The sequence below is a fragment of the Panicum virgatum genome, chromosome 9K (genome assembly GCF_016808335.1).
Source record: "Panicum virgatum strain AP13 chromosome 9K, P.virgatum_v5, whole genome shotgun sequence".
In the NCBI taxonomy this organism is placed as follows: domain Eukaryota; kingdom Viridiplantae; phylum Streptophyta; class Magnoliopsida; order Poales; family Poaceae; genus Panicum; species Panicum virgatum.
In genome coordinates, this window is record NC_053144.1 from 1,273,809 (window position 1) to 1,295,988 (window position 22,180).

At 46.2% G+C, this 22,180-nt stretch overlaps 4 protein-coding genes and 1 non-coding gene across 6 annotated transcripts; all 5 read left to right on the forward strand.

Annotated features, from left to right (window-relative positions):
* Positions 1-1,373: 1,373 nt before the first annotated feature.
* LOC120649148 lies at positions 1,374-4,373 on the forward strand. 2 transcript variants are annotated; one of them, XM_039925857.1, is made up of 3 exons: positions 1,374-1,687; positions 3,222-3,367; positions 3,937-4,373. In XM_039925857.1, exons 1-3 carry the CDS (start codon positions 1,489-1,491, stop codon positions 3,949-3,951), a joined length of 360 nt encoding a protein of 119 aa, XP_039781791.1. In that variant the 5' UTR covers positions 1,374-1,488; the 3' UTR covers positions 3,952-4,373. The 2 variants fall into 2 exon arrangements, with proteins under 2 accessions (XP_039781791.1, XP_039781792.1); XM_039925858.1 differs by having other exon boundaries at positions 1,392-1,687; positions 3,222-3,337.
* Positions 4,374-4,942: 569 nt separating this feature from the next.
* Positions 4,943-10,038, forward strand: LOC120649149 (phospholipase D delta-like). The gene is made up of 10 exons (XM_039925859.1): positions 4,943-6,155; positions 6,768-6,884; positions 7,333-7,527; positions 7,706-7,966; positions 8,047-8,115; positions 8,260-8,407; positions 8,622-8,770; positions 8,916-9,086; positions 9,210-9,407; positions 9,524-10,038. Exons 1-10 carry the CDS (start codon positions 5,196-5,198, stop codon positions 9,815-9,817), a joined length of 2,562 nt encoding a protein of 853 aa, XP_039781793.1. The 5' UTR covers positions 4,943-5,195; the 3' UTR covers positions 9,818-10,038.
* Positions 10,039-13,474: 3,436 nt separating this feature from the next.
* On the forward strand, positions 13,475-17,444 carry LOC120649151 (pentatricopeptide repeat-containing protein At3g13880-like). The gene is made up of 2 exons (XM_039925860.1): positions 13,475-15,195; positions 15,951-17,444. Exons 1-2 carry the CDS (start codon positions 13,670-13,672, stop codon positions 16,705-16,707), a joined length of 2,283 nt encoding a protein of 760 aa, XP_039781794.1. The 5' UTR covers positions 13,475-13,669; the 3' UTR covers positions 16,708-17,444.
* Positions 17,445-17,591: 147 nt separating this feature from the next.
* Positions 17,592-17,665, forward strand: TRNAV-AAC. The gene has a single exon. It is a non-coding gene; the product is annotated as a tRNA-Val (tRNA).
* Positions 17,666-18,911: 1,246 nt separating this feature from the next.
* On the forward strand, positions 18,912-22,059 carry LOC120649153 (BTB/POZ domain-containing protein At2g13690-like). The gene is made up of 2 exons (XM_039925862.1): positions 18,912-19,739; positions 21,011-22,059. The coding sequence occupies exons 1-2, from the start codon at positions 19,104-19,106 to the stop codon at positions 21,938-21,940; spliced, it is 1,566 nt and encodes a 521-aa protein (XP_039781796.1). The 5' UTR covers positions 18,912-19,103; the 3' UTR covers positions 21,941-22,059.
* The last annotated feature ends 121 nt before the right edge of the window (positions 22,060-22,180 follow it).

Genomic DNA, 22,180 nt, shown 5'->3' on the forward strand with positions numbered 1-22,180 from the left:
TCAACTCTCTTAGGATCAATCTCTATTCCCTTCTCATGAATAATGAAGCCAGAAACTTTCCAGCCGATACACCAAACGCACATTTGAGTGGATTCATCTTTAAACCATGCACATTTGAGCCGATACATAGCAGTATGGCCTTTTTTTCTCCTTTGTTCTTGTCATCCCATGTGCATGAGGCATGTTTTGTATGGTTCCAATCTATCGGATAAGCAGTATGCTGAGATGAGGTGTGTGAAATACTATTTTGAGGGCTTCCTATAATTCTGGTACAAGTTAATTTAATGTTTTGTCCTATCTGTATCTCCCACCCCAATATTTTTTTTTGGTTCTAAATTTTGGTGCGAAGTTAGGTTTCTGATGCCTGAATCTATACACTCAAGTTAAGTCTCCTGCTCAGTCGTTTGGGCTAATTACTTGTTCAATGGTAAAAGTTCTAAAACTCAATGCCTGCATTTTAAATGCATGGAAATCCTTTCAGCAGTAAAATTTGAGTGTGATGGGCCTATTTGTGGTTTTGTGTGAAAGGGCATTGTAGTCCAGGACAACGGCGTTGTGCTTTCAAGGGTAGGCAACGTTTCCGTTGACGGCGAGACGTCAGGTGACTTCATTAATCTCGAGAATTTGCTGGTTTAGTCTTCGAAGATGCTCATAGGGTAGGATTTGTGGATGTATGTTTATAGATACGTGTGTGCATGCGCTGTGAGTGCGTAAGTTGTACTGTGTAATTGTAAAAAAAATACATTTCGATCACCATTTGGAATAAAACGAAAAATATGAGTCGGAAAAAAATCATTTCTTTTGCAGTCCCCGGGATACAATGGCCGGTTGGGCTAGGGCCTCGATAGCCATTTTGTTTGACCCGCAACAAAACTGGCCTTTTTCTGGCCCGGCCCGGCCCGGCTCGGCCCGGACTGCCACGCCTTGGCACCCGACCCAAAAGGTTCTGGTGACACAGATTTGCACCAACGCACTCGAATGCGCTAGAACGCGCGACGATCGTCAAAACGATCAATACAGCGAAAACCCTGGGCGGACCGGTCTGACCGGTATCGCCGACAGGTCTGACCGGTGCAGGCAGGGAACTCGCGAAGTCCTAGAACAGCGAGCTCGGGAGGGACCCCGTCGGAGCTCGTGATCGTAGGGTTGCTCTGAGGTCGGCAGGCCACTCAGAATGTCTTCAAACGCCTCTGGGACGAAGGAAGAAATCAATCTAGGGTTGAAAAAGGCTAGAGTTTGAGAGATAAAAGTAATGCAAATTTTTGTATTGATTCAATTGGAAATAACTTGAATCGGCCTTAGCCTTCCGGTCTGACCGGTCGGCCAAATTTGACTTTCAACATGTTCGAGGGCACGGCATTCCCGCATAGAGAGCGCAAGTGCAAGCAACCAACGCCGCCCCCGCGGTCTCCGCCTCTCTCTGTGTGTCTCTTTCTGCCTCCCCCGAATCGCGTCGGACCCCTCTCCTCGTCTCGCGAAACCCTCGCCATGGCGGAGGCGCCCGAGAACGCCGCCCCCACCCCCACCCCGACCCCGCCGGCGCCGGCGACCTCGTCCCCGCCTCCCAAGTCGGGGATCCCGCCGCGGTACGATCTGGACGCCAAGTGGGACGCGTGCCTCGACCTCTCCATCCGCCGCGTCGCCTACTCCTCCCTCGCCGGCGCCTTCGCGGGCCTCCTCCTCTTCCGTAAGGAAACCCGCTTGCCTCCTCATTGCGCTTTGCGCTTAATTTCCTGAGATCTGGTCGCGGCCTGCTTGGTGTTCTGGGATGGATTTGGTAGGGTCGTTTGTTGGTTTAGGGTTAGTGCGATGCGGGATGCTTGTTCTCCATTTTGATTAGCCTGCCCCGATGCGCGGGACAAGCTAAGTTGGTTACACTTCTCTAATTGATACCATCGCTTTGCACATTATGTATGATCTGATTGCTTCATCAGGGTATAGTAGAGCTATTATTTCGTGGCTTCGTGCTATCTCCTGTGATTAACATGTCACATTTTACGGAATTGATCTGTGGATTCATCTGCAGATGAAATTCGCGCTATTATTTGTAGTGTCATTGAATCAATGGCTGCTGAATGAGAAAATTGAACTTAGCATGGGGAATTGAGGGCGTTGAAATGTCCTTGTGATGGCACTGTCGTTGGATTTAGGGAGCCTGCTACCTGTGGCTATGTGCTTATGTTGCTTGTTAGACTGGTGATGACTATGGTTGCTAGCAAAACTTGTGGCTCATTGTGCTTTCATATCTGCTGATTGCCCTGCCAATTGGTCTGATGAGCTTATATTAGGAACCTTTGTGCTGGTTTAATTCTTCAGTGCTCAGCCGCATGATGTCTTTTGGATTTCTAGATCATTAATAATTGTACCACTACTGCAAAGCACTCAGACGTGGATATGTATAACCGAGAATGTTAGTGCCCATTAGGTCTTTGGGCTTTCTTTGAAATGAAATAAATGGAAATGAGAAGAGTGCTGAGCTGATTGGCCTTAGGATGATAAATATGTTGCTCATGCCTAGTGGGAAGGGCTCTGTTGTTACTTTTATTGATAGTGTGTTGCGACTTGCTGACTTTAATTGGTAAAATAGTTTCATAGTTTGGTACTGAAAATACAACAGCAGCAGGAGAGCCTTTTAGTCCCAAGCAATTTGGGTAGGTTAGTTTGCTTCTTACTCACACAATGAATGCTATAATGTTGTTTGCAGAACCTGTTGGCCTCTAATTTGCCATACTTTCACCTTTGATTATATCATGCAACATGTATTATTCTGGGTGATCATTAATCTGAAGCCATCTGAGATTCAGTATCTGATTATCAACTAATTTTCCTGCCTATCTTATGGAATTATCTGCAATTTTGTTACTTAAATTTGGACTTCATTTTATTTCCAGAAGTTGCCTGATTAGAAAGTGTATTTCTCTATCTGTTTACTGCCTTTTGCTTCTGAGTGCAGCTTGTTTCTTGTTATCTTCTATATTGCGTTGCCTCTTTTTTTCTTTTTTTTTCCTGGATCACTTTCTTGTTAACTGAGGATTGAGGCGACCTTATTTCCTTTAAACCACCTTTTTTTGTCTTTAGTTGTCTATCTTGAACACGATACTTCATAGTTCATGAGTATGTTTAGTAAGCAACATTAAGTTATTAGATGTCCACTAAAGTTACATGCTTGAACTATTGGGTTACATATGTTTACATGTTGAGCTATGCTCTTTTTTTTACAGGTAGCCCTACTACTCGCTGGGCTTCAGTTGCCCTTGGAGCTGGTGTGGGGGTAGGAGCTGCATACACGGAATGCTCATACTTATTCAATGGTGCTCCTCCAAAGTGGTCCCCCAAAGTAGGGACTGTTCCTTCTGCCTACTCTGAAGTAACTGCTCTCTCCTTTTCAGTAAATCCTGATTGATCTATCTGCTGACTAGTTAAACATCATTGTTATATAGTAACCTTTCACAAAATTTCCAGAGCTGCTGTTTTGCTTGACCAATGTGTCTTTATCTGGTATATGCTTAAGTTACTAGCTCTATGGTTATGAACATCGTTGTGTACAGATTTTGATAATTTGTTAGGTATATTATTCTGTGGATAATACCTACTTCATTCATCTTCAATCAATGGACTTTATCTAGGTTTTATTTGTTTTGCCCCCTCAAAGAGAACTCTGGTGATCTTTTGAATGCCATTTATCGATGCTTTGTTGTAAGCACCCCACTTTTGGCGACTGCAGAAGAGAAAATGAGTATGCACGTTGATTATAAACTTAGGTGAAATCACATTGCTATCCTTGGGTGAACTTCTGCCTTTTAAACCCCCACTGGAAGCAGTCCTGATGATTTTAATATGAACTTGTTACTTGTAGTGGAATGTAGTGCTGTGAGCAATTTTTCTGTGAAAAAACTGTTGGTTTTAGTCTCTTATCCTTTTATTTTCTTCCATCAGGGGGAGGACAAGTAATCGCTGCCCGTTGAATCGGTCCATCTTGATGGAGTTTTGGAGTGTTCTTGAAGTGATTGTTTCGTGTTGGATACCAGGCTACCCCTCTGGCCATAGTATGCCATTAAAGTTAGATGTGACTCACTTCTGAGTTTTGTTTACACTTGTGCAAACCTATTCCAATTGTGGTCTGGTGACCGGGATGCACACTGCATGAGCTTTGTAAGCTTTCTTGAAATGACGGCTTGGTGGCCAGGAATAAGTTTTTTTATCATGTGAACTAGTTCGCAGCATGCATGCGCGTTACATTGGTGTACGCATTATTACTCAATTCGTTTCGGGTGTGCCGTGTGCGCCTTAAGCTTATCTGTATACAAACTTGAGTGATGATCACTCATTTCACTTTGTTCCATGCGTACTCCATGTGACTTTTTGAACTGTAAGTCTAGTCCATTTTACGATCCTAACAATACACTTTCTTTTTTTGGCTTCCTAAACAAGGGTCTTGTTTAGTTGGTGAAAAGTTGTTGATTTTGGTACTGTAGCATATTTTGTTGTTATTTGATAAATAATGTCTAATCATGGACTAATTAGGCTTAAACGATTCATCTTGTGCTAATTAGTTAGACTGTGTAATTAATTATTTTTTAATTGCATTTAATGTTTTATGCATGTGTCCGAATATTTGATGGGACAGTTATTGTACAAAACTTTTTGAGAACTAAACAGGGCTTAAATCTGGCTATAGCTACTCTTGAACTATTATTGGGTTCAATCTACCCACTATTAAGATTTGTCGATTTGCCTTTCTGGCAAAATTTAGGTTATCGACTAGCGAAAACAAACGTTATACCACGAGCAGCAGGCGTGGCCGGTGGATCGGGGCCTCGAATCCACGCGATAGGCCCACACGTCAGTGGGCGAGCCTCCACGTGGCACCGGCACCGCGCGCCCCTCCTTGTGGAGGCAAGCGCGGCGGTTCAAACTCCAAAGCCAACTGGCAACTGCCCACCAAAAATGGCAGCGGCAAGGCCGGCGCCAGACTCCCGCACGCCGCCCTCCCCCCATTTCGCCGCTCCTCTTCCTCCGCCCCCTTCTTCCCCTAGTCTGTGCCCCACGTCTCGCGCGAGCGAGCGCCTCCGCCACCCTGTGCTCCCCGCGCGCCCAAGGCCGGCGCCGTCATGGCGCGCTAGCCACGTTCTGATTTGCCCGGCGCATTGGTCTCGCTCCGCGCCCGCCGGCCGGCGAAGGCGAGCATCCTTGCCATGGGCAACGGCTTGGCGGAGCCCGAAGCCGCCGTGCTGCTGCACGGCGATCTGGACATCAGCATCGTGGAGGCCAGATGCCTCCCCAATATGGACCTCATGTCGGAGCGGATGCGCCGGTGCTTCAGCGCCTGCGGCGGCGGCGGCGGCGCGGGGTCCTGCGGCGGGGACCGCTCCGCTCCTCCCGACAGACTTCGCCGGGGCGGCAGCATGTCGGCCAAGAAGAAGATCGTCAACAGCGACCCCTACGTCTCCGTCTGCCTCGCCGGCGCCACGGTCGCGCAGACCCGCGTGATCCCCAACTCCGACAACCCCCGGTGGGAGGAGCACTTCCGCGTCGACGTCGCGCACGCGGCCGCCCGTGTCGAGTTCCACGTCAAGGACAACGACGTCTTCGGGGCGCAGCTCATCGGCGTCGCCTCCGTGCCCGTCGAGAAGATCGCCACCGGGGCGCTCGTCAGCGGCTGGTTCCCCATCCAGGGCCGCTGCAGCAGCAGCTCTCCGAGACCGACGCCGGAGCTGCAGCTCTCACTTCGGTACCAGCCGATTGAGGACAACCCATTGTACAAGAATGGGGTGGGCGCCGGTCCTCAGTACTCCGGTGTGCCGAACGCCTACTTCCCTCTCCGGCGAGGAGGCCATGTCACTCTCTATCAGGATGCTCATGTCGTTGATGGCAATCTGCCTAAGATTGAGATAGATGGTGGTAGTTTCTATGAGCATGGAAAATGTTGGGAGGACATTTGCCACGCCATTATCCAAGCACATCATCTTGTTTATATTGTTGGCTGGTCCATTTATCACCCTGTCAAGCTTGTGAGGGAGCCTACCAAGCCAATGCCTGGTGGAACACCGCCAACCCTCGGGGAGCTCCTCAAGGGAAAGGTTCATGAGGGAGTCCGCGTCGTGGTGTTGCTTTGGGATGACAAGACGTCACATGACAAATTCCTTTTGAAAACAGTATGGCTTATTTATTTCCAACACGCCAAAGGGCCTCTAGCTGAATTGGTTAGGAGAACCCAGCGGCACTCCTCAGGTCCTGGGTTCGACTCCCCGTGGGAGCGAATTTCAGGTTGAGGTTAAAAAAATCCCCTCGCTGTGTCTCCCTTCGAGGATGTCCCGGCCTGTGGTAACGGTGCGGCCCAGCCTGGGGGCTGTGGCAGTGGTCGCCGGCCCAGGTTACGGTGCAGACCTTGGGTGAGGCCGGGGTTCGGGGGTTTTCTCGGCCTGGCGTCGAGAGTTCTTCTCTGTATGACAATACCGTTGGGGCGGTCTTTCCCCAGCCGGCCGAGTTTTTTTTTTTATTTATTTCCAACACAAATTTGCTCTTTTCTTTATAAAAGTGCCTATTATGAACTCCCCAAGTTACAGTATGAGTGGTTATTATCCATGTTTTTGAATTAGTTATTGACAAACAGTAGTACAGTACCCCTATATTGTAGGATTGCTCAAAATTTTATCATGTTCAATTAATTTTAGATTTATCCTACACAATCTTCATCTGTTAGAGAAAGAGGAAAAGGACCCTTCATTGATGAATAGTCTGATAGAAATATTTTAGGTTGAATGCAGGATGGTGTCATGCATACACATGATGAGGAAACTAGAAAGTTTTTCAGGCATTCAGGAGTATATTGTGTACTGGTTCCTCGTTATGCCAGCAACAAACTTAGCATTTTCAAGCAGCAGGTGAGGGTTGCTACCCAATGTAGTGCTAAAATTAACTGACTTGTTACTGCACGTATCTGCCTACAGTGTTCTCTCCATCTCTACGCCTCACAGATTTCTACAGCGAAATTCCAGCTACATTTCTGTAAAATTTCATGTACATCATGATGTATAGTTAATTAGTTACTGGTAAATCACTAAGACAGTTCTCAACATAATGGGAAAGCCTTACAGGCTCAGTACAGAGTGTGGACTGGTGTGGAGTAACAGAGCATTAGATTTTAGCAGGCTATCATGCTGCAAGTTTCTGTCAGAATATGCATATTCTCAGTGATATTCCTTTTTACAGTATAGACTTTCTTGATTTTCAGAGAGAGCATATGCACGCAACAAACTTCTCCCCAACGTTTACTGTATCCTATTGAATCCATTCTGTACACTTTCTAATGTTGAGTTTTTTTCCCTCCAGGTTGTTGGAACTTTATTTACACATCATCAGAAATGTGTAATTCTTGATTCACAAGCTGCTGGAAACAATCGCAAAATAACTGCTTTCATTGGTGGTCTTGACTTGTGTGATGGCAGATATGATACACCTGAACATAGGCTTTTCAAAGACCTTGATACTGTTTTCAAGAAGGACTTTCATAACCCTACATTTCCAGTAAGTTCATTCGTTCATAATTCTTTTGGGTTATAGATTCATGCCCTTACCTAAAATATTTGAATTAAAAATTGAAAATGGTTCCAGTTAAATTTAGCAACAGCTATTAGATACACTATCACCAACTTTTCTTTCTTTTAAAAAAATCAACGTCAGGGCATACTTTTCTGATTTGCAGGCTAATTCCCATGGGCCAAGACAACCTTGGCATGATTTACATTGCAAAGTTGAGGGTCCTGCTGCCTATGATATACTGACAAACTTTGAACAGCGATGGAGGAAAGCTACAAAATGGAAAGTTAACCTTAAGAAAGTTGCAAGTTGGCAGTATGATACACTGATAAAACTAAACCAGATGTCATGGATTGTTTCACCAGCTACAGATGAAGCGAATGCGCATGTTTGTGATGAACAGGACCCAGAAAACTGGCATATACAGGTGTAGTACTTAGCTTTGATCTCAAACGTTTCAGTAATGTTATGAATTTTCTTTTTTTGCTTATTTTGGTCTTTGGCTAGGTTTTCAGGTCAATTGATTCAGGATCCGTAAAGGGATTTCCGAAGCTTGTTCAGGAGGCAGAGTCACAGGTTAGGCTACATGCCTTCCCATAAGTGTGCATAATGCTACTCAGCAACCGTCAAAATTATTTTCCATTAAGTGCTTTTTGACAACTGGATATTTCTTTGGATATATTCTACTACTGAATAGCTGCTACCTTATTTCTTCTGCAGAATCTTGTTTGTGCAAAGAATTTAATGATTGACAAGAGTATACATAGTGCTTATGTGAAAGCCATCAGGTCTGCACAGCGGTTTATATACATTGAGAACCAGTATTTCATCGGGTCTTCATTCTGCTGGCCTTCATGTAAAAATGCAGGTACAACCGTACAAGTGCGTCTGTTGGATTAGTTGCAAAGAAAGCTAATAAGTTGGTTTTTTGTTATCTGTAATTTTCTTTGCTTTAGAACCATTACATATTTTAGTTTCACATTCAGAAAATTAAGTGCTATTTGCTTGGAATAGTTTTATCCATACCAAGATAATATATAGCTAGACACCTAGATATTAAGGGAAATGTCTCATGCAATCAGGTGCGGATAATTTAATACCCATTGAGCTGGCCTTGAAGATTGCAGGCAAGATCAAGGCAAAGGAGCGATTTGCAGTGTACATTGTCATACCAATGTGGCCTGAAGGAATCCCAACCACCGCTCCTATGCAGCAAATCCTCTTTTGGCAGGTTTGACCCCCCATCATATTTATTACTCTATTATGAACTGAAATTAGACGTTGAAATAGGACTATCACAGCCCACAGATAGTGGCATGGTACACAATTTCTCTGGTTATTAGATCATCATGTTTTAACATGATTTTGTTTCGAAGGGGCAAACCATGTCTATGATGTACAAGATTGTGGCGGATGCTCTTCAGAGCCAGGGTCTCCTTGACGCCCATCCACAAGATTACCTGAATTTTTACTGCCTCGGCAGACGTGAGCTCGCCGATGGTGACATCTCATCTCCAAAGACCTTATGCAATGACAACTCTCCTCTGGTATGGCACATTTAGCTATCCAGTATCACCTTTCCTTGCGCAGACACATCAAGCATGCATTTGGACGCGACTGGCATCAAAGTCTGATGTTCTGTTGTTTTTTCTGTTCCTGAAAACCTCCAGCATGTGGCCCAGAAATTCCGGAGGTTCATGATCTACGTGCACTCGAAAGGGATGATCGTCGACGACGAGTTCGTCATCATCGGATCAGCCAACATAAACCAGAGGTCCATGGAAGGCTCCAGGGACACCGAGATCGCGATGGGCGCGTACCAACCGCACTACAAGTGGGCTGGAAACACAGGCCCTCCTCGCGGGCAGGTAATAAGTTGATCACTGATCAAGTGATGAATTCCTCTAGCTAGACTACTGTCGGCACGAGATGAGAGCTCATAACAATCACTGCGACCTGTATCAATGTGTGTCACCGTCTGCAGGTGTACGGGTACAGGATGTCGCTATGGGTGGAGCACCTGGGCACGGTGGAGGTGTGCTTCCGGCGGCCGGAGACGGAGGAGTGCGTCCGGCGGGTGAACGAGATGGCAGAAGAGAACTGGCAGAAGTACGTGTCGCCGGACATGGAGGAGACGAGGGCCCACCTGCTGAGGTACCCGGTCCAGGTGGGCAAGGACGGGCAGGTTGGGCCGCTGCCGGGGCACGAGTGCTTCCCGGACGTCGGCGGCAAGGTCCTCGGCACGCAGTCGTCGCTGCCCAATGCCCTGACCACGTAACCAACAATAATGTCCTACTCTCTTCTTGGTTGGTGACATGTCTTGTAGCTCGATGCTTTTCAGTTTTCTGGTGAGAAATGTTGGGTGCAACTTAGAAAACAGGGTTTGTCTCATGAAAGATTAGATGAATATGCTGTTCCTCGTAATGCAGCTGTCCTTTTCAGGGACGAAAGCAGTATGCTGGTTTTAGAAGGCAAAAAAAAAAAAAACGGAATTGTTGATGTCCTTATGATGTCTGTGTCTGATCAGATGCTGAAATCATCGTGCTTGGACAAGTCTGAAATCATCTGCAGAATCTTGTTTGTGCAAAGAATTTAAAGATCGACAAAAGTATACAGTGAAAACCATCAGGTCTGCAAAGAACTTTATTGGGTTTTCGGTCTGCTGCTGGCCTTCAAGTAAAAATGAAGGTACATTTGTCGGATTTGCCCCCAGCTTTTTTCAATCTAGTTGCAACCTAAACGAATAACTTAGAAAATGTTGTATGTATCCGACAAATGTAGTTGTACCTTCATTTTTACTATGTTTCAATCTAGTTGCAACCTAAACGAATAACTTAGAAAATCCGACAAATGTTTCAATCTAGATCGACAAATGTTGTATGTAGACAAATCTAGTTGCCCCCAGCCTGAAATCTAGTTGCATCGACCTTACCATCACGGTCGGCTACGACGTACCGGCCATGGCCGCAGCCCGCAGCCTGTACCAGGTGCCGCAGTAGCTCAATCATGAAGGAAATTGTGAATGTCATCTAAGATCTGCGGACTGCGGGACACTTCTGCTTATCTTTTTGTTGCGGCATTACCCAAATCAGACAAGAACTAGCACAAACATTCGATTTTGAACCTTTAACTATATAATTAGATAATGGGAACCATCCAACTGTTAAGAAAATTTGACCCTTTTGGTGGTTTCAAAGTGGTTTTTGTATTTTATTGAAAATTTGAAAATTTCCGTTTAGATCTGAAAAATCAAAATTAATTAATTTTAAATAAAAAATGAAATTGGTACCGAATGTTTCCTAAAAATGTAATCTATCAGTTGATGCTCTATTTGAATCTTATTTGTTCAAAAATAATAGGAGTACCCAACAAATACAATAAGAGTACCCAACAAATAGGCTACATTTTCTAAAAAAACATTTACCCTCATTTCATATTTTTTCTAATTGAAGATGAAATACTTACATTTCTTTAGTTTAAACTTGAATATTTTAATTTTTTGTAAAATGGCGAACCACCTTTGAAACCACTCAGCTGGTTATTTCTGTCATGTTTCAACAATCGGATAGTCCTTATTATTCCATTTTGTAGTTGTATGTTGAGAATCTTATTTTTGTGATCATTCAAAAGTGTAACAACAACATAGCATTTTTTCCCAAGCAAGTTAGGGTAGGCTAGAGATGAAACCCGAAAGAAATAAGTTCAAGGTTCAGGCACATTGATAGCTATTCTCCAAGCGCTCCTATCCAAAGCTATCTCTTTAGAGATATTCCAATCCTTAAGGTCTCTCTTAACCAACTCATCCCACGTCAGTTTAGGTCTACCTCTACCCCTCTTTACATTATCGACCCACTCAAGAACCCCATTACGCACCGGCGCCTCAGGAGGCCTTCGTTGGACATGTCCAAACCATCTCAGCCGATGCTGAATAAGTTTCTCCTCAATTGGTGCCACCCCGACCCTACCCCGAATAACTTCGTTCCGGACTCTATCCCTCCTTGTGTGCCCGCAAAACCACCGCAACATCCGCATCTCTGCTACACTCAGTTGCTGCACATGTCGCCTTTTTATAGGCCAACATTCAGCACTGTATAACATCGCCGGACGAATTGCTGTCCTATAGAATTTGACTTTTAGCTTTTGTGGCACCCTCTTGTCACAAAGGATGCCAGAAGCTTGCCGCCATTTCAACCAGCCTGCTGAAATTCTATGCCTAACATCTTCATCAATGTCGCCATCCTTTTGTAGCACCGATCCTAAATACCGAAAAGTATCCTTCTGGACCACCACTTGCCCATCTAGACTAACGTCTCCCCCCTCATGCCTAGTCGCGCTGAAATCGCACATCATGTACTCGGTCTTGGTCCTACTAAGTCTGAACCCTTTCGACTCTAACGTGCGTCTCCACAGCTCTAACTTCCTATTAACGTGCCTTACTCTCGTCAACTAGCACCACATCATCAGCAAAGAGCATACACCAAGGGATCTCACCTTGTATATCCCTTGTGACCTCATCCATCACTAAAGCAAATAAATAAGGGCTCAATGCTGACCCTTGGTGTAGGCCTATGTTAATAGGAAAGTCTGTGGTGTTGCCATCACATGTTCAGACAAACGTCGTCGCATCCTTGTTCATATCCTTAATGAGGGTAATGTACTTAGTTGGGACTTTGTGCTTCTCCAAAGCCCACCACATGACATTTCTCGGTACCTTGTCATATGCCTTCTCAAGGTCAATGAAGACCATGTGCAAGTCCTTCTTCTGCTCCCTATATCTCTCCATCAATTGTCGTATTAAGAAAATCGCCTCCATGGTTGACCTTCCAGGCATGAACCCAAATTGATTTTGGGTCACACTTGTCACTCTTCTTAGGCGATGCTCGATAACCCTCTCCCAAAGCTTCATCGTATGGCTCATCAGCTTAATCCCATGGTAGTTAGTACAACTTTGAACATCGCCCTTGTTTTTGAAGATAGGTACTAATATACTTCTCCTCCATTCTTCAGGCATCTTGTTTGACCGAAAAATGAGATTAAAAAGCTTAGTTAACCATACTATTGCTCTATCTCCTAGGCATCTCCACACCTCAATGGGAATACAATCAGGGCTCATCGCTTTACCTCTCTTCATCCTCTTCAAAGCCTCCCCGATCTCTGCCTCCTGAATTTTCCTCACAAAACGTCCGTTGGTATCGTCAAAAGAGTCATCTAACTCAAGGGTAGGGCTCTCACTCTCCCCATTAAACAACTTGTCGAAGTACTCTATCCATCTATCCATGATCTCCTCATCCTTCACTAGCAGTCGATCTGTCCCATCCTTAATGCATTTGATTTGGTTGATGTCCCTTGTCTTCCGCTCGCGGATCCTAGCTATCCTATAAATGTCCTTCTCCCCTTCTTTCGTGCCTAGGCGCTGATACAGGTCATCATACGTCTTACCCTTTGCTACACTCACAGCTCGCTTTGCAACCCTCTTCGCTAATTTATAACTCTCGATGTTGGCTGCACTCTTGTCAACATGGAGGTGCTTGAAACACTCATTCTTCTCCTTAATAGCCCTTTGCACCTCGTCGTTCCACCACCAGGTGTCTTTCCCCTCCTGTTTGCCTCCCCTACTCACGCCAAACACCTCTAAGGCCACCTTCCGAACACATGTTGCCATCTTTAGCCAAAAGTGTAAAATAGATTTTTTTCCTACAGGAAATGGTAACCGTGATCATTCTAGAATTTAATTTTTTTCTAAAAAGTAAGATTTTTCACCTTATTTAGTATACGTGCATGCGCATGTAAATAAAACTTTTAGACCCCACGGTCCAGTGAAAGAACCCAATTCCAAGGTGATCAATTGTGTTCAAGAAAGTCGCTGCTACTCCAATGCAACCCTCGCAAAACCCAGCCACGAGCGCCGACGCCGCAGAGAGAGACGGCGCCGGAACACCGCCTCCCAAGCCACCGCGCACATCCATACCAAACCCCGCCTCCGGCTCGTTCGCGGCCGCCTGAAGCTTCGCCGCGCTGCACAAGCCGTCGCCTCCGGCTCCCGCCCCTTGAGCCGTCGGTCTACAGCGGCCTCCTCCGGCGCGCCTCGCGGACCCGGTCGCTGGCGCTGTCCAGGCTCGCGCACTCCCACATGCTCCGCGCCGGCTGCCGCCCGGTCCTGTTCCTGCGCAACAACCTGCTCGCTGCCTATTCCCGCTGCGGCGACATGCGGCACGCGCGCCTCCTGTTCGACGGAATGCCGAGCCGGGACGCTGTCTCCTGGAACACGCTCATCGCAGGTTACTCCAGCCAAGGCTCCGCGCGCCTGGCGCTCGGCGCGTTCCAGGACGCGCGGCGCGATGGCACCGTCGCCGTGGATAGGTTCACCTATGCCACGGTGCTGGCCACGTGCGGCGGCTCGAGGGACTGTAGGAGCGGTCGGGCCGCACATGGGCTGGCCGTGGTGAGCGGGCTTGCACGGACTGCTTTCGTGACTAACTCGGTGATTGACATGTACGCCAAGTGCGGGATGATTGATGAGGTGAGGTTGGTGTTTGATCGGGCACAGGAGCGGGATGAGGTTTCGTGGAACCTGCTGCTGTCAGCGTATGTGCGGATGGGCTGGCCAGAGGTAGCGGTGAATGTGCTCGTCTGGATGCACCGGTCAGGGGTGAAGCTGGATGCTTTCGCTCTGGGTGGGATCCTGAAGGCTTGCTCTGAGCTCGAGGATTCGGAGGATGTTCGTATGATGCTGCATGGCTGTGTGGTTAAGGTTGCTCTGGACTTGGATGTGTTCGTAGGGTGTGCAATGGTGGACATCTATGCAAAGAACGGTGGGTTGGAGGAGGCCATCAAGGTGTTTGATAGAATTCCAGGCCAGAATGTGGTGATTTACAATGCCATGATAGCAGGCTTTGCTAGATTAGGTAACGAGCCATGTCCTGAGACTAGAATTGAAGCAGTCAGGCTTTATGCAAATTTACTCCAGAAGAGGATAAGACCCTCTAAGTTTACATTCAAGAGTGTTCTTGAAGTCTGCAATTTGACCAATGCTGTGCGATGTGGGAGGCAGATACATGCCCATGTTATCCTCAGTGGGTTCGAAGATGACGAGTTCATTGGAAATGCACTGATTAATCTATATGCAAAAGCACAATTGGTTGATGATAGTCTGAGATGCTTCCATAGGACTCCCAAACAAGAGATTTTTACATGGACATCTATGATCACAGCATTTGTGCAGGATGGGCATTCTGTTAAGGCGCTCGACTTGTTCAGAGAGCTTCTTTACCTGGAAAAGGAGCCAGACCAGTTCACCATGTCAGGCGTGATGAATGCCTGTGCTGCTCTGAGTGTGCCCATAACATGCGAGCAGATACACTGTTATGCAGTCAAATCTGGATTCGATCAGTTCACTCTTTGTGGCAATTCTCAGATTGAGATGTATAGGTGTACAGGTGATCTTAAGGCTGCAAAGAAGACATTTGAGAAAATATCATGTCTGGATACTTTCTCGTGGTCTCAAATGGTTTTGAGCTATGCAGTTCATGGTCATGAAAGAGAGGCTCTACTGCTCTTCAAGAAAATGTTCGATTGTGGTGTCATAGTAAATAAGTTCGCATTTCTTGCTGTTCTTATTGCTTGCAGCCATCAGGGACTGGTAGATGAAGGTTTCAGGTATGCCTTTCTTTTTCCACCAACGGGCAATATACAATCTTGTTTCATTGTTTCTCACCTACCTCTTGCCTACCTGTAACATACCTGTGCCAATTTACATGGATTTTTGTAGTTATCCTACACAAATTAGATGTGGCAACTATGCCGGAGTGAGAGTCTGGGAACTGTAGATAGAAAATTAGCATTCCCGATAGTAGATAATAGAAGAAAATATTTCTAAAAATCAGTTGATATCTATCCATATATTAAACCATGAAACTTTCTCCTGCACTAATCTAATATAGTATGTAGCTGATATGCATAACCTAATGACATACCAAGGTCATCCACAGGGTGATGTCATACTCCTGCAAGAGAGCCAATTAGTTGTGCACGCTGGCTGCATTGAGGCATGCGTTTAAATTACAAGATGCAGAATCTTGTAGGATGTCAGACTTGAAGTAACACCGCCAATGCCGGTCCCAAGCCCGGATGTAAAAGGTGGAGGGTTTGAGTTTGACATTTCTTTTACTTGATTCTCACTTAGCATGTAATGCTAATCATACTGTAGCTTGAGGAATTTTAGACGTCAGATTTTTTTTCAAAAATAAAAAAGAATTTTCGATGTCTACAACTCTGCATGTAACCCTAATTGCAGAATTTACTATACAACCACACAGAAATGAACAAAATGAGCACATATTCCTTTTTTTTTACTTCTTTCCTACTTCTGACCGTTATCTGTAATCACATGTTTTTTCTATTGTATAATGCAGGCATTATGAGAGCATGGTGTCAGATTATGGCTTTGTCCCGGATGTGAAACATATAGCTTGCATGGTTGACCTCCTAGGCCATGTTGGGAAGGTGTCCGATGCTGAAGATTTCATAATGAGATCTGGATTAGAAAACAATGCAGTACTTTGGCATGCACTATTGCGTGCCTGCAGAATCCATGGGGACAAAAATAGGGGTGTAAAAATAGGTGAGAAACTAATGACGCTTGAACCTTATGCTGCTAGTTCTTATGTCATGCTGTACAACTTATACATGGATGCTGGCAAAATCTCACTTGCTATGCGGACAAGAGGACAGATGAGAGAGCGAGGAATTACTAAGGAGGCTGGGATTAGTTGGGCCGAGTTTGGGGGATCAATTCATCATTTTGTTGATGGAGATAATTCTTGCTCACAGAAATCTGAAACTTTCACAAGGTTGGAAGAGTTGTTGGTTAGGGTGAAACAGAAGACTGAGAATGGTGGAATGAATGTTTGGGAGTTGGGATTCCAAGCCAGAAAGATTGGAGAGAACTCAATCAGCAAACATGGTGAATTGTTGGCGGTTGCTCTTGGGCTGTCTACTTCGCCGAACACTGCTCCTGTAAGAGTTATGAAGAACCAAAACATGTCCTCGGAAAGCCATGAGACGCTGAAGCTGCTATCCGAAGGTGAAAACAGGGAAATCATGATCAGAGATCCAGCTCGCTTTCATCATTTTAGTCAAGGTTCATGCTCTTGTCGAGACTACTGGTAACCAGAAGCCATATATGTCTCCTCTGGAGTAAGATACTCTGGACAGGTAAAGTGCGACTGGCAGAACTGAATATGCAAGCAAATCAAGCCTACTTGCCAGCCATCTGACCCAATTGGTTGGGTAAGATGACATGATTGCAGTGAAAAACAACATGTAGTTACAGTCCTCTCAGCAGAAGATGAATGTGGTTGATGATGTGCAGCTCCAGAGCCTTATTGCTTCATGATAAACAACCATAAAGGAAGGTGCTGCTGGAGATGTGAAAGCAGACTGCGTCTCACTATTCAACTAGATGAAGTAACAGGAATATCTCCTGTTATTAGACAGCTGGATGTGGTGGGCACAATAGCTACTGTTACTTGTCTATGGTGGACAGTAGACTAGCAGTCCATCACACCTCAGAGCTTCATGCGAAGCACCTGTTAGTCCAGTGGATGCTCTGCCTTAGCCCTCGTATGCCATAAAAACTGAGAAGAAGCGGATACCTGACGTCTTACATTTTGAAGCTGGAGAGATTTCTATTTTTCTTTTTTGTCCCACAGCCTGGCGGTAGGGTCCCTCATTTAGGTTCACTGATTTCTATAGAAGTAGGCATAATTACAGCTGATACATGTATATACATATTTCTGATATGCTTATGAAGTTCTGTAATTGGCAGAAAATGACGCATTTGTTACACGTGACTGAAGAAATTTTGGGTACTTCGTTTCAAAATAAAAAAAAAGAAATTTTGGGTACAGGTTGGGTACCATTGTCCATTGTTGTGTTGGAGTAAAGGTATTAGTAGCCAGTTGCCCCAGTAGATCACTTTCCCTGTTTATGTGCTTGGTGGGTCACGGACTTAGTAGGTTAATTATATTTTCTTTGCAGACTCCTAACACAAAGGTTTCGTGGTGTAGTTGGTTATCACGTCAGTCTAACACACTGAAGGTCTCCGGTTCGAGTCCGGGCGAAGCCAACTTTGTACCTTTTTCTTTTTGGCACTGTTTTATTTTCTCTATCTCCCGGTGCCCAGCATTGTCGGCTTGTCGCGCTCCATGTTGTGCGCTGCCAAGGCTGATTAATTAAATCCAGTGATGCAGTGCTAAGCATTGGAGTCTCAGAAGTTTCAGTGTTGTCAGTTGCTCCACTACTCTTTGTTTGAGCTCATTGCAGCTCAACAAGAAGCCAATTGCTGCATCTAAATACTATACGTTTGTCGTGTCAGTGTCAGCTGTTATCTTATCTGGCCTTTGTTAACTGGGCTGGGGCCGGCCTCTCGTTGCAACCACGATCCAAGCCGAGGGTGAGTATCCCTTGTCTGTTGTCTCCTCGCTGCACTGTACAGAGTGATTGCAATCAGCCGGCAGCCGGCAGCGTGGATCCTCGCTGCACTAAATTTTTTTGGTCTATTCTTGTTTCGGCACAATCCTTTTTTTTTCTTGCCTGATTCGAATGAGTGATTTTTGCAAACGGTGTGTTTTTGGTGCCTTAAGCTCTGCACGGAGCAGCTGGATATGTACTGGGTCTAACTGACGGGATGAGGATAAGCGGATACAATTAGTAGTGCATATTAAGCGACTTAATACGTTTCAAAGTTTATTGAGGCTTAATGAGACAGAGTGAACTTTACTATGACACAGGAACACAAATAATCCTCACCTTTGGCGCTTAATCTTGTATTTTTCATCTCATGCATAACAAAGTACTCTACTCGCAATCAAACAACAACTCTTCTCAACACTGATACAAAATGATCCTCTTTAATAAATCTCGTGCCCCTCCTGCTTCCATACAAAAGATGATCCTCTGACCAAGTTCGCATGGTACGATCAACTCTTCGACGTACTAATGCTCATTGTTCGGGGAGGCCGGCACAACAGCCAATTTGGTCAGTAGCAGCGTCGCCCTCGGCACTCCCGGACGGTGCAGGCAGAGTGCGGTCGCAGCCCGCACGGCCGCACGGGCGCACCGCATCCGCAGCCCCACCGTAGGCGGCCGCAGAGGATCCCCGCACTGTTCCCCGGCACGGCATCTAGCGCAACGGCATCCGATGCGCGCCTCCTAGTCCTCACCCACAAGCACGCCTCCCACCTACACCACCCTCGCTTACAGGTGGGGCCCTGTGGTCCCGTGGTCCCGTCACCCGGACCAGGTGGCCCGTATCGCTTCACGCCGCGGCAATTATTTCCCTCCGCCCCCCGCCTTGTGCCCGCGCAGGCGCGCAGCTCGGCAGCACGCTCAGCTAGCTGCTCCTCTCCTCTCCTCTCCTCTCCTGCCGCTCGGAATCTCCCATGGCCACGGCCGCCTCCGCCCCCGCCTCGTGCTGAACCAAACCCTAGCACTCTAGCAGCAGCGGGGCACGAGCAATTCGAGCGCTAGATCCTCGTCTCGTTCATCGCCCGGCGCTTCCTCTCATGGCGGACTCGACGCACCACACCATCCGCCGCGCCGCCGCGCGGCCCCGCGGCTGGTGCTGCTCGTTCTCCGGCGTCCCGGACAGTCCCGAGCACCGCGCGCTCCCGGCCTCCGCCGCCCAGAAGCTGCCGCCCAAGTCCCCGCTGGCGCCGTCGTTCCACAGCTCGCCGTCGTCCAAGCTCGCGGGCCTCATCGACCCGCGCAGGATCCTCTCGCCGGGGCGCGTGTCGCCGATAGACTCCAAGGGCTCGCCGGCTGTGGGGGCCGCGGGGGCGGAGGAGGAGGAGGCGCTCCCGAGGGACCAGGCGGCGGCGGCGCTGGCGCCGTTCGTGGCGGTGCGGGAGGACGAGGAGGAGGGAGGGGGCGGGCTGGATCTGAGGCTGTCCCTCCGCGGGAGGGACGGGAGGTGCGTGGTCATGGAGCTGGACTCCGCCGTGCTGCGCGAGAGCAGCGCCTTCTTCGCCGACATGGTGCCGGACGCCTCCGGAGGAGGGGGCGGCGGGGGCAAGAGGGTCGAGGTGGATGGGGTAGACAACCTGGAGGCGTTCAAGGAGGCCGTGGAGCTCATGTTCGAACCCGACGCCATGCGCTGGCTCGCCAGGGCCGGCGTGTCGCGGGCAATTGGTGTGCTCGAGGTCAGATGATGCATCCCTTTCGTTTCCTTCTCTTTGTCTGTGCCGACAGTACGGTTCAAATTTGTGATGTGACCAATATCTATGTGTGGCTGGGGAAGTTGTTTGTTGCACCAATCACGTTGTAGGATTAATAGTTCGATTTTGATTGGTCAATTGATTGTGTTGCGATGAATTCCAGGTATATTTGTGACCTTGATGTTCATGCTCCACCTATTCAGCCCGTGTTTAGTTACAAAATTCAAAATTCCAAAAAAAATTTCCGGCACCTGCATGGAGACTTAAATCTAGACGAAATAAAAAACGCATTGCGACTGCTGTCTGTAAATGGCGAGACGAATCTAATGAACCTAATTAGGCTGTAATCAGACGCTAAATTGCTACAGTAATGCTACAGTAAACGCCTCTAATGACGGAATAATTAGTCTCATTAGATTCATCTCGCGATTTACAGACGAGTTCTGTAATTATTTTTGTGATTAGTCTATGTTTAGTACTTCAAATGTAGAAAGATGACTTTTCAAAAAAAATTTACGGAGCGCAACTAAACACCCCCTCAGTTAGTATGTAGACATCCATGGGTTTAGATGTGCTTGGATTTAGACTAATGCAGCGGCAAAACTTGATTTTACATTTTGGAGCTTGTGTTTTGGTCACTAACACTTTGATGTGTCAAAATCATTGAGTTGGTGCTGATAATATATGTTATGCAGTTGCTGGAATATAAGCTACTCCTTTTATGGTAAGGCTCACCCCATTCGTGTTCTGGTAACTTGAGTTGGCAGTAGCGACAGGCTCACATTACTTGGATAATTTATTGCTTACAATTTTGTAACTTGTAGTTCAGCTAGTCTTTTGGGATTTTATTGGCTCATATACACAGTTTCGGGAACCTTTTCATGATTGTTATGTGGCATCGTATTATTAACAACCTCACATTTCTTAGAACTACTAATGCTAATAAAATGACAAAATAAGATACTGGCTTAAGATTTCACTTGCTTGTTTCCAACGGTTAGACTCAGAAATCCAAGTAGGAAAATACATTTATTTGGTGTCACATGCTTGATCTATTTAACTGACATCTGTGAACTGTTTATGACTTGTTTAGATGTCAATCACAGCCTACCTGATCAATTTCTTTTATCATTGCTACACGCATATATAATTTTGTAATTGTAGTATGCCCTCTTGCATTTTTCCGCTTCCTGACAATCTGAATTGTATCCGTTATGTGTCTGAGAATGCAATTCTGTTTTGATTTTGAATTACAGGTTTCCTCCTCCATTATGTTTGACAGAGGAATTGAATCATGTTTGAAGTACATTGAAGCAGTTCCATGGAATGAGAATGAGGAAGAGAAGCTGAAGCATGTTTTTGCTAGATGTACATTTGATGAATCAGTATGTAGAGATGTGCTGGAAAGATTGCAACAACAATGCACAAGCAGCTCAGAGGATTTGACAGTGCAGCTTGTTGAATCTGTAACCAGTGGAACCAACAACAGTGCAAGGAAAGAGTTGCAATCTTTGGTCAGCGGTCTCCTAAGCAAAAGCTCAGTCTATCATAAGGACTTATCTGGGTTAAACAAAGGGAGCCTTTATCAAATCTGTCGTTACTGTTTGAGTTCACTGGTGGAACTTTTCATGGATGGCTCAAGGCCAGTCGAGGATGCAGGCCAAGCTACGACAATTTCAGTTAGCAAGCCTGTGATTGAAAGGGTCAGTAAGCAAACTGAGAATCTCAATTGGCTCTTTGACATCCTTGTAAACAATGACATGGCAGAAGAATTTGTTGAGTTGTGGGCTAAGCAAGATGAACTCATCAGAATGCATGAGCAAGCGTCACCGATGTTCAGATACGAGCTGAGCCGTATATCAGCAAGCGTGTTCATTGCTCTGGGGAAAGGAAGAATCCAGTGCCCCAGCGATACGAGGAGCCAGTTGTTCTACGGATGGTTTAGGCCAATGTTAATGGACTTCGGCTGGCTCCAAAGATGCTCCAAAGGCCTTGATGTCAGGATACTGGAGGAGAACCTAGGGCAGGCCCTGCTCACCCTTCCACTTCAGCAGCAGCAAAGCTTATTCGAAGAATGGTTTCGGTGCTTTGCATCTAGAGGCACAGAATGCCCAAATCTCAGCAGAGCCTTCCAGGTATGGTGGAGGAGGTCATTTGTTAGATCATCTCTAGAGTTGCGTAGGTGAGCGTTTTACATCGCGGTGAGGTATATGTGTTGCGTGTATGAATGTAAAATTATAGCCATTTAGAGTATATTCAAATTTTGTTTTCCCTCTTAATAAAATTCACTATGTTCTTCCAGTTCTATATGCACTAACGGGTGTAAGTAAAATTGTTACAACCACGACAAGTTAACCAATACACGACGAGTGGCCATAATCACCGTGTTCGGCAGGCTGGAGCTGGAGTGGTGTGAGAGAAAAACA

What these genes read in the sequence shown, in the direction of transcription:
- LOC120649148 (XM_039925857.1), top strand. Translation starts at nt 1,489, where the DNA reads ATGGCGGAGGCGCCCGAGAACGCCGCCCCCACCCCCACCCCGACCCCG. An exon ending in CGCGGGCCTCCTCCTCTTCC is followed by an intron (nt 1,688 to 3,221) that starts GTAAGGAAACCC and finishes TTTTTTTTACAG; the next exon opens with GTAGCCCTACTACTCGCTGG.
- LOC120649149 (XM_039925859.1), top strand. Translation starts at nt 5,196, where the DNA reads ATGGGCAACGGCTTGGCGGAGCCCGAAGCCGCCGTGCTGCTGCACGGC. An exon ending in ACAAATTCCTTTTGAAAACA is followed by an intron (nt 6,156 to 6,767) that starts GTATGGCTTATT and finishes GGTTGAATGCAG; the next exon opens with GATGGTGTCATGCATACACA. An exon ending in GCCTTCATGTAAAAATGCAG is followed by an intron (nt 8,408 to 8,621) that starts GTACAACCGTAC and finishes TCATGCAATCAG; the next exon opens with GTGCGGATAATTTAATACCC.
- LOC120649151 (XM_039925860.1), top strand. Translation starts at nt 13,670, where the DNA reads ATGCTCCGCGCCGGCTGCCGCCCGGTCCTGTTCCTGCGCAACAACCTG. An exon ending in CTGGTAGATGAAGGTTTCAG is followed by an intron (nt 15,196 to 15,950) that starts GTATGCCTTTCT and finishes TGTATAATGCAG; the next exon opens with GCATTATGAGAGCATGGTGT.
- LOC120649153 (XM_039925862.1), top strand. Translation starts at nt 19,104, where the DNA reads ATGGCGGACTCGACGCACCACACCATCCGCCGCGCCGCCGCGCGGCCC. An exon ending in GGGCAATTGGTGTGCTCGAG is followed by an intron (nt 19,740 to 21,010) that starts GTCAGATGATGC and finishes TTTGAATTACAG; the next exon opens with GTTTCCTCCTCCATTATGTT.